The sequence below is a fragment of the Merops nubicus genome, unplaced genomic scaffold, assembly GCF_000691845.1.
Source record: "Merops nubicus isolate BGI_N331 unplaced genomic scaffold, ASM69184v1 scaffold6767, whole genome shotgun sequence".
Lineage (NCBI taxonomy): Eukaryota > Metazoa > Chordata > Aves > Coraciiformes > Meropidae > Merops > Merops nubicus.
The window spans coordinates 6,123-17,627 of record NW_008619485.1 but is presented as its reverse complement, the minus strand read 5'-3'; the positions used below and the strand labels follow the sequence as shown (position 1 = coordinate 17,627).

The window sequence follows — 11,505 nt, the reverse complement described above, 5'->3', positions numbered from 1 at the left end:
TCCTGCGGAGGCTGCACGAGCGAGAATTCCTGCGTGCCTACCCAACTCACATCACCACAAGGACCAGTTATAGCCACAATATAGCCCTTATCTTTGACTGATAAAGTCTGAAAATGCTGCCCCCCAGATCGTGTATAAAATGCAATGGAGACCCTTGCGTATGGAGTTCCTAGGGAAGCAAAAGAAGCCTCCTTTTTGTTCTCTCTCTCTTCCTTGACTCTCTCTGTCCCTTGCTCCACGTTCAGAATCATGTCACACAGTAAGCAGGTATTGCATAGGTGGGCACGGTGTGTTACTCTTCCATAAGCAGTCACACTTCTGTGTGCTGTGAGCTAAAGGAGGCAAAACTGCCTTTCCGACTTCGGTTAAACTGGCAGAAGCTGGCAGCACGGATCCTTTGGCCTTTGGCCCCACTCCTGTGTTTCTGCTTGTCATGTGCGATAAAGCTTTCGATCAGCTTCAGTTTTTCATGCTCTTCCTTGAGGAAGAAGTCAACAAGCACACTCTTCTCCTTTTTGATCTGTTCACTGATATCCTTGGGGATGTCAGGAATCATCCAGTCAACGAGAACGCTGAGGAACATCACCAGGTTCTGCAAAGACAGCAACAGACACGGAGCAAGGATGAAAAATCCATAATGCTCGTCCTAGAGCAAAATCAAACATTTGTTATAGCTATGAGGCAGGTATCAAACATATTTTGTGGATAATGTGTCTTATTAAGCAGCTGAGTAAGGCCTTCGTTCTAGAAATGGCTTGTGTTTGTGCAAAAGCCCTCTTCAGTGGAGAGGCTGAATTAAACACATGGTTCAGTTAGGTTTGAAATGGAAAAGGACTTGGAGTCATCAAAAAAATCATGGCCCAAGTAGCTAAAATAGCCTCATTCTTTACAGGCGCCCAAAGGTGCTCAGTTCTCAACATCAAATTCATTGAGACCAAGTTCAGAATCCATTACTATAAGGGCAACATCAATGAAAACACCCTCCAACACAATCATATCCATGTGTTTCCAATGTGGCCTGAGCAGACAGCAGACAAATTTAACGGTAATTCCATCCTCAAATCCTTATGTCTGCTGACAAGTAGGATTTTTTCACACTACCTCAGCGTGCAAGCCAAAACCCTGAACCTCAAGTGTCAAGGTCATTAAAGGTGATGCACCTAACACAGAAGCAGGAAGCAGACTGGGCAAAATTTTTGCTTGTTTGTGAAATTTATAGATAAATTATGCTTTTGGGTTTATATTGTCATGTTAATGCTTTGAAAACGGCTGTGTTGTGTAATGCCTCAGAATGTGTGAGAATGTTTGCTGACAAGTCTACTAGCATGAAAGCTCTGTCCCCATCTGAGACAATGGAGATAATTAACCAGGGAATGTGCACTGGCAGAAGAGCAGGCAAGCTATTTGAAGCATAACCAGCTGATTTCTAATGTTTTACAGCCAGTGGTGGAAAATTACCCAAGACAGAGCAAAGAAGCAGAAGAGGGCAATATAAAACAGGCAAGACTCACAGACAGACTTAGGAATATTTGGCAGGTGGTGAGAAAAGACGGGGGATTTCCACGTGAAAGGTGGGCCCAGTTTGCTGTGGGGAGATCCCAGATCACGGAAAAGAACAGGCAGCTTCTGCCAATTGTAAGGCAAGCCATTTTAGCAAATCCTTTGCCAATGAAATTTCCACACTAGGGAGAATTTACTCCATTTGCTTGTAGAAAGCAGCAAAAGACCTTGGAGAATTTGTTGGTTCTGTTTATTTCTTGCTTTGGTAAAGAACAGCATTTAAGCCTATATAGCATTCACATTCCTTTTTAAAACTGGTGCCACTGATGGTGTAAAAGTTGACAAACTCCACCTAACTGAAGCATTCAAGAGCTTGGGGTGTTTGGGGGATCACTGTTAGTGCCAAGGGCTAATGCAGGCTGTGGGGCTTCCAGTCCAAGAAGGAAGATGAAACATCTGCTGAGGAAGTGTACGACAGTGTCCTGAAGGGAGAACCTGTGCTGTAGCCCACTAACACTTCAGAAGGCTGGGTGCAAGCATGTGAGGCAGGGCATTTGCAAACAGAAAAGCTTTACTGAACATATGCTTCTTTGGCACATGCATTTCAATGCATCTATTATGTTATTTCTGTGACTGAAATTGCAACAACTCAACAGACTTACCTGAAATATAATAACAAAAGCCAAGCGAGCAGACAAGACAGCCCAGTACTGTTTAGAGAAATCGTACTGATTTTGGGACCAAGGTGGTTCTCTGTAGTCTTTGAACCTGTCATTAGAGACAGCTCAGTTATCACACAGTTCCAGAAATCTCCTTCTGCACCAATTGCTTTAATTAACATGATTTTCCAATCACAAACCCTAGAGAATCAAATCCTCCAGATGTTCCTACTTCAACGCTTATTATGAAATACAACTCCAGAATTAGAGCTGGACTATCTTCCCTGAATTTAGCAAGCTTAGTCTGGTTTTCACAGTTGTAATCAAAATCAGAACATTGTTCTAATGTTGGAAATTTCCAGATTTTCCAGGATTTACAAATGTCTCCTTTTTATTTGTTATCATTAACTTGATCTCAGTGTACAGGCAATAAAATGTTGAAATTAAAGCATGGAGATCGTCCAAGGCACTTTCAGACTAAAGGAGACAAGCTTGCATTCATCTCACCTAAACAACCTTTGTTAATTTAGGGAATAATTCAGCCCACATAAAATCTGACTCACACTTTGGTGGTGTCTGTCTTTGCATTAACAACAGGGGGAGCCATGGGAAAGGCACTTTCTAAATTAATTGTCTTACTTTAGACAGGATAAAACAGAGCTTTAGTGGTTTGGTGTAAAGACTGATGCTTTTAGTATTACCATCAATCATTTGGAAGTAAACAACAGGCTAATAAAAGTCACAGATGCTCCTAAATTGGAAAGTTTGGCAAATAGCAGGAAACACAGAAAGCAATAAGAAATACAGACAGGAAACACAATGAGAATAATCTGGGGAAATGGAAAATAATTAAAAATAAAACAATTTAAGGATCTTTGAAAGGATAGGATTTGAAAAAAAAAAAAATGCAACGAAAATAGCCTGGAGCTTACAGTGGCCAGCAAGTTAGCACAAGTTTGAAATATGGCAGCAGGACAGTCTGACTTGTGGATGTATAAACAAAAGGCATGATGGTGCTGGGGGGTATTAGCCCTTCTCTAAACAGCTCAGGTAAAACCACACCTGGAATGCTGCAGTCAGTCAGTTGTGGGGATTTAAGAAGAAGAAGAAGAAAAAAAGGCAAAGATAGCAACAAATTGAAGGCAATTTAGCAAAACAAACCAGGGGCTGAGGAGGCTGACTCACCAGAAAAGATTAAAGAAGAGCACATGTATTGCTCCACTTTGGTAAGTAACAGCCACAGTTGGACATGATAACCATGCACAAATTGCACCCTTAGGACTGAAAGGGATAATTTAGTGCTGTTCACAGTGTCTGACTGGGAGTAATGGGATGAAATTAAGAAAGGGAAAATCTGGTTTGAATACCACAAAACCCTTCCTGACAGTAAGATTCATTAGGCTGTGGAAAAGCCTCCATTGGGGGATAATGGAGAAAGTTCATATATAAAATCTGTCAGCTTCAGTTTGCAGGTGTGCTTACCAAAATTACCTTCAGGTTCTCTCCACATGGTTTTGCATGTCAAATAATACATTTACAATCCACACACCCCTCTATGTCCCACCCCTCAAGAAAATCAGTGTGAAATGTTGGATATAATTCTGTGCTGTACCTTCTGGAGACAGAGAACACAAGGTACAATCCATGATGGGGAGAGGGAGGATGGAGAGGAGGAGGAAACAACTTTAAATTGGGGGCTGCAGTAATTTATTGAAGCATTACCTGGGTTGTGTTAGACTCTAGATTATTAGTTTTGTTCAGTGGTGTGTGCACAGCAGCTGAGCTCTCTGTCCTGTTTCACACAAGGTCCTATTTGGTCCTATGCTATCCCTGCACTGTGAGATTCCCCCTCTGGTACCTTTCCATAGAACATGGACTCCTGTATTTTGCTCAGATCTGTGTATGGGGGCTGCAGCAAAGGCCAGAGTCAGTCCCCTTGAATTTAATCTGCTTGAACATCAAAGCCAGGGAAAACTACTGAGTTTGTTGTGGATTTTGCCTAGCACTATAAATCAATCCCAGTCTTGGAACAGAGCCCAGATTCACCTGGAAGGGTCACCAACTGTGGTGGGTTTTCCAGTTAATGTACTCTGAGCTTCACAAACTCTGGAAGTGTTGCAGGACGTCAGATCCCATGGTAATTTCACCTGGCTCAGATGGAAATCACACTGCTTATGATGCCTGAATCTACATTCAACAGAACACTAGCAAATGATTTATGGTGGAGGGAGATGTCAGAGCTACAGAAAAGGTAGCCTCTTTCCCACCTCCCTTTTTAATTATTCTGGCACATGGGACTTCAAAGTGCAATAACCCAGGCCTTTTCTAAACACTGTATCCTATAGGTAGTTTCTTTTTTTTAAAAAAAAAATCTTTTCCCTCACCACTACAGTTCCTCATTTTTAAAATATTTGATTCAGCAAGTATGCCAGAAACAGCAAATGACCCATGCTGCACTCTATTGTGTTTCAAAAACAGCAACCAATTCCACTGAAAAAGGACAAGAATATGAAGTAGACAGTGTGGTTTAAGAATAGAGCACAGGGAAAAAAAGAAAAACACACACTGAAAGTCGAGAACTGTTGAGGAGCTGAGGATGGATGGAAAGAACCAGGCAAGACAGAAAAAAAATGAACTGAAGCCAGAGCTAAGAGAAATATTCTAGGCTATTTGACGAGTATATTGTGTGGGGAAAAAGAAAGACTGGTAGAAAAAATCAAAATGTGTATGCAGGTGGAACTTCAAATCAGTCTAAATAAGTTGATCTGTTTTAATTTCCTTTTAGCAGCAGACAGGAAATTTCAGGAAAAAAACTGAATCACAAGGAAGTAGGTCTTCAGCAATGCATGAGTAAATAAGAACTGTTCAGGGAAAAATGTTAGAATCCACCACTGATCACCAGGAGTAGGTGAGGTGAACCCCAGGGCGTTAAGAAAATTAATTAACTCAAAAACATTTTATAAGTTTGCTGAATATTGGAGCACACTTATGTTAAGGGAAAAGTTCCTTTGATGATTCCACATCTGCTGTTTTCTTCTTTTCAGTGTGATCAGTGTGCTTCCGTGTACTCTGTTATCAGACCAGATTATAAAGATTAAAAGGGCTAAACCAATAAAAATGTCACAGAACTTAACAAGGTTTGCTTTGAATTTGCCTTCAGCTACACAAATGTCATTTTGCTCTGAAAAAAAAATCATTACAACTAATGCTATGCATCAGAATGGTGTTAGAGCAATATTTACTTGGAAGCAGTGTCAAGGAGTTCACAGCATTGTAGAAAATGTTGCTCCAAATATTCAAAGAATGTATTCTAGATGTTTGGTGGGAGAGTTGTTTCTGGCTTGTTATGGTTATTTTTAAGATACCTTAATCTCTGGCAATGGCTGTAAGGAGCAAAATGCAGGCTTATTGTAACCACATTTATCTCCAGGGGTCACAGAAGTCTAAGAATAAGAGAGGTCAGCTTGTTCCCAACGTATTTGCCAGAAACAGAAACCCAGATTTTATTTCCATCTTAAGGGACAGTATTTGTTGCCTGTCTCTTGGGACACAAGCTAGATACCCCATGTTTTATCACAGTGATAGTGCTGTCCAAAACTGAGATTTTGATAAGATTTAAATGAGGCGGGTGATAATGAGAAACAGTGTATGTGGGTGCTGAGATCTTTGCCAAACTATTTTCTGATAATGGAACAGAAGTGCTCACATAGTTGTTTCTCATTCAGAGCAGTACATGGTCAAACATTTAGTATATGCTACTTGTTTGCAATCATTTTTTTTCCTTTTTTTCTTTTTTTTTCTCCGTGTAACAGGTTTGATATTATCAGGCACGGACCACCCCTATACCTAGTGTGGACTATTGTCTTCTCCTTGTATTTTGCTTCTGTTGAACCCATGCTAATCCAAGGAGTGCATTTAATCACTGTTTTCAATGCACACGACACAAAATACACTTGGCAGGCATACACCATAAATAGAGGTCAGTGACTGAGGTTAGGTGGATAGTACCAAAGTGAAAGTAACAAAGTCATGATGAAGTAGGAGTTCCATATAGATCAACATAGTTGTTGAAGGAAAACAGGCTAATTTGGAGATATAAATTAAGAAGTGCTAGGAATGGAGAGCAGAAAAGCATTTCATGGACTCACAAGTATGGAGATGCTGCAAACTCTTACATAGAACACTGGAGAGCTAGTTTTTCCTTTTTGTCTGCCCTCAACTCTCATCTGTCTGCCTTCCAAGAGGCAGCAATGATCCCCTAAACAAAGTTCCTGACACTGGGACATGGTTGTGCAGAGTTACAGGCTCTCTCTTTAGCTGCTTAAGTTAGGATTCTAATCTGTGCACTGCTCTAGCCTTCATTGTAGCCAAGGTAAGAAGGTAGGAACATCCCAGTGCCCAAGTTAGAGGGCCAAATTCTTCTCTGCATTTACTCTGCTTCTAGTGAAAGAACAGAGATGTGTAATTTTTATGGGTTGTAGCTGGGTGGGATAAATACCCTGCTTAAAATCAGTGGCTTCCTAAGTATGATTGAAGTCTGTTTGCAGAGGAGCAGGAGATAAACATGTGCAAACATGTGCAAAATTAATTATTGTGTTCAAGGCTTCTTCCTTGAAAATTATTACATTATGACATTTAATACATTCTCTAAGCTGGGTATTGATTTGTAGGCCACATTGAAGAACTTTCATCTACCCCTTCACAAGCTATTTGAGCAAAGCATGTTATTCCCTAATAAAAAAGTGAAAAACTCCAGATTACATGTAGAAATTTCCAGTCATTTATAAGAAAAGGGAGATTTTTGGCTACTTCAGGAACCCATGAATGAATATGATCTCTTAAACAACCAGTGAAAAGAAGTGAACTGTTCTGAAGGACAATTTACAGCACTTGTTAGAAGTATAATCACAAAGTTAATTTCTCTCTTTGCTTTTAACTGGCTGCTTGTTTCTAACTTATATTAGAAATGTAAAACCAGCAAATATTTAAAATAATTAGAATTTTGTGGGTTTTTAATCAAAATAGTTTACTTATTTGAAATATTTTCTCTCCCCAACTTTAACAGGAAGACAAAGATTTTGATAGGACAAAAATATTCTGTGTCATGCTAAGAACTGTTCCTGCAGATTTACAGAAGAAAGTAATAGAATAATGGTAACTCTATAAAAACATTCCAGCAGCCTCGGTTATCTATTCTGTACAGACAGTTTCTTCAAGAAACTTGTGATATCAGCTATGCAGAAATATAGGCATTATTAGAACTAATGATGAAGAAATCTCTCTGTATTTTGAATACAGATTTATCAAGGACAATGAATTCTAGTGAATGGGAGGAAAGAAGGAAGAATTCTGAAGCTCTAACCAGAAAACCTTACTTAACGTTTACAATATCTACAATACTAGCACTATTTTCTCCTAGTATCTGAGTATTCAGTAAACCAGTATTGCAAGAAAAGGCCACTCTGATGCTACAGGGTATGTGAATGTCACCTGTAAGATGGGTCACATCATTCTGCTCTGCTTGGTAACTAATTTTGTGCTTTTGCATTGAAACTGATGCTGAGAGAGTATGGTGACAGATTTCAAGAATCCCACTTTTGGCACCTTAGCCAAAGTTTGTTCTCAGAGTAAAGCTACATGATGAAAGCATGGGAGCGAAGACCTGAGTTTGAGGAAGGAGACTGGGAAAGGCAGAAGTGAAACTGGGTTTAGAACCAGGATAGTTTAGATGGCAACAATCAGGAGTACCAGATTCACAAATCTTGTCACACATCAGGAAAGGACAGTGAACATGTGCAAATATATAATGCAGCAAAACAAGGGAGGCCAATTAAAGACCTGTATATCGTAAAAAACTATAAAAATGAAGGCTCTCTTTCCAAAGAAAATGGAAGAGTGAGTGTTGTCACAGAGGCTACGCACAGTGTGGTTTCAAGTGAGTCCAAAAAGGAGCTGAAGCAGGCTGTTGAATACAGCACTGACCCAAGGAGCTCAGCTTGGAACAGCCTTGAGTTGTACTGTCTTAAAACAGATCTTTGAATTTCTTTATATTTTTATAGGAAAACAAGGTTGCTTTGAGAGCCCTGGAACCCTATTAGTGATTTCTCCTGTAAACTGGAACTGCTCCATAGGTATCTGCACTATGGAAGCAGGGCATGAGATGTTTTGGACTTATTTTAAAGGAAATTGAGCCTTGTTTCCCCCAATCTGAAAAAATGAATCTGAAATATAAACAATGTAGATGAGGAATGGTGCAAGTTTTAAAAATGAGCAGAATATATTGAAAACTCAGATCTCATCAAGTAAACACTAAACTTAATACAGAAAAAAAAAGCCTGGTTCTAATTAGCAGGTGTCTGTTTTAAAACCTCATTGTTCTTAATGAAAGCTGTATCTTTCATGAAAGGATTTTGTTTTTAATAAGTCTGCCTAAATTCTTTTGCCTCTTAATGCACTAGAAAAAACCTTCTAAGGACATCCTAACATAGTGAGAATACTCTAAAATCTAGACTATCAAACCAACCTTTTTAAAGGCACAAATATTATAAATCCCCACTTGGAAAAATTTTGTCTGACAAAAGACCCAAAGAAATTACTTTGTGGAAACTGTGAATAGAAATGCTTTACCTGCAGAATAAAACATCCTGTGCAAATGGGGAGTTTTCTGGCTGTGTTCCATCCTTGAGATGACTGACATTGAAGTATGATAGCGTGTGATTGATGAAGCCATGCATGGTTCCATTTTGACTGTATGCATATTGATACATAAGGCGTGGGATGAAATCGGATGTGACAGCAATTACAAAAGCCTGAGAGATGGAAAAAAAACTCCACATAAAAAAAAACAGCGTTGTGAATCTATGTCTAATGTGTTTCACGTTGTTAATCCAGGTGATAATTTTTATGTTCAAGTAAGTTTAGGGTGGTAATGAAGTGAAAGTTAAATGGCCAGACCTAGTACAAAGTATAGACTTCTCTAAATTCACAGTAACCTGCTTTGTGTTTCCAAGGGAAGATTGTAGTTAGGGAATTGGAATATTTCTTAGAGCACAGAGCAGCAAAAGCAGTTAAAGTACTGTAGATTTCTCCAACCCTTTCCAGTCCTAAAGTCATTAGGAGGTTTATCACTAGTTTTAAAAAACTATAAGGCGTAATATCTAGGTGGTATAACTTGGAGTGTAATTTCATGAAGTTATAAAGTGTTATCTGAGATAAACCAGCTGAGTGTCAGGTAGTCATCCTCCATTTCCCTCTGTATCAAGATTTACACATCTGACACTGATGAATCTCATGCTGTTATAAAACTGATATAACTGTGAAGTGAATCAGACAGAAATATCAAGATCATATCAACAAGAATGCATTAGGTTAATGTAAAATTACATTTTGCTAAATAGTTCTGATGAATCATTATTATTAATTCAATATTATCAATAGTATTCAAATGAAGAACCAGAACTGGGCATTCAGTATTTTTTAAAAATTGAGTAGGCATATATTTACATTATTTTGTCAAGAAAAAGAAGCTAACTGATATTTTAGTGTAATCCCACAGAATTCAGAGTTTGTTTGACACAGAAAATAATCAAGGATCATAAATCTACAAAGTGTATTCATTTAAAACCGAGAGGCTGCAGAGTTTTGCTCATTCAGCACAGATTGGTTCTGGAAACCTGAAATCTATGACTGACAGCAAAATTATGGGTATGTGCAGGTCTGCACAGATTTCCCACCTTAAATCCTGGAAACTGCCAAGCCATAAGTGAACAATGCTCCACCCAAGTCAAACAACTCTGCTTCTCTCGAGGCATTATAGTTCTCCCAGTTGTAATGATAGCTTACATACTGCTACAAAGTGCTGTTGTGCTGGAAGCTATTGAACTAGATAAATTACATGACACCTCTGCACAAGTTTTCCCTTCAGTAGTGACAACCATCATCCTTTCTAAGATGCTTTGATAGCTTTGATATTTTACACTTGGACTCAACAATCTTTTCCAGCCTAAAAGATGTGGGTCGAAAGGGGCAAGAGCTTTTTTTCTTTGAGCATATATAGAAAAATTTTACTGAAGGAATACTTCTAGAACAATAAATATAATATATCTGTGTAGCAGACACATTGTGTTAATGTAATTGTTCTTGTTCTGTGAAAGAATATTTTCTATTAAGATTTTGTAGCTTGGGAAGTGTGTAACAACACAAAAAAAAAAAAAAAAGAAAAAAGCTACTCTTACAGAAATATTCTGTGGGAGAAATTATGTGTAGGGGTATAACCATACCTTTATATATCATAACAAATGCTAATGATATCTGGTTAAGAACTTGCCACCCCTAGAATCTAGGATGTTATATTTATATCCTTTTTATTCTTTCCAATAAGATCAGAGTAGCAGAAAGAGGCATGGGTGTGAATGAGAAATAGATCTTTAGCAATTATCCAGAGTGTTGCCTGCTTACATCCCCTCCATTGGTTGTTCTTATATGAATTAGTCTTCCTGTCCTACATAAAATAGGATTAGAGGGAATGAGAGGAGTGAATGGCCATCTCGTTTGTAATTAAATCATGTGTTATAGTTCCACAGGAATTAACTGGCTCATTTAGATTGCATTATATTTTATAGCAGTTGAGAAAATGAGACTTCACATTTAAATTATGTTGGAGGGACAACAGAAGCTCCCAAGGTCACGGTTAGAAAGTTATGTAACCAAATACTTACATTAATGATAACTGAAAGCTTTCCAATGTTACTCAAAATGTTATACCAAATTCCTGTAAGTGAAAAACACAACATATTAAGTTATTTACTGTAATTTCTTCTTTCTTATTAATTTTTGGTGTTATCTTCACTGTAATATTTTTCATTACTTACCTATATCTTTTTCTCTTGCTGTGTCTGGCCTCCTCAGTTCAGTAACAAACTTTTTTGCATCAAGCCGGACTTCTATGATGTTGTTCAGAAGAGCAAAGAGAGGTGCCAGGGGGAATGAGGCAACAAAGAGTGTGACAAAGCCAAACTGGATAACTGGAAGAGAAAAATGCAGTGGTTTTTGATATCTTCTGGGAGGAACTGGTAAATTCAGCTGACAGCAAATCATTGCTGAGCTTTGTGGGTTACAAAACCTATAAAACTCCACTTCACGATTTGATCCCAGTAATAAATATCACAAAGCAAGGCTATTGAAGTGAGAAAGGTTTGTCACTATGCTTTAAGAATGTTTCTAATAATCCTTCTAGTCTCTAGTGCAAGCAAAAGCCAGAATAAATAATAAATTTAATACAGGACAAAGGATTTGGGATATGTTCTATACAAAATTAACTGATGAAGGCTGTTCTGTTCTTGCCTGT

General features: G+C 38.4%; 1 protein-coding gene across 1 annotated transcript; it reads right to left on the bottom strand.

Moving 5' to 3' along the window:
• Positions 1-310: 310 nt before the first annotated feature.
• On the bottom strand, positions 311-11,182 carry LOC103776290 (anoctamin-2-like; the record flags this gene model as incomplete). The annotated part of the gene is made up of 5 exons (XM_008943795.1): positions 311-592; positions 2,163-2,268; positions 8,787-8,968; positions 10,877-10,929; positions 11,030-11,182. Coding segments are annotated over 5 exons (776 nt in total), but the record flags the coding sequence as incomplete, so codon positions are not given.
• Positions 11,183-11,505: the final 323 nt, after the last annotated feature.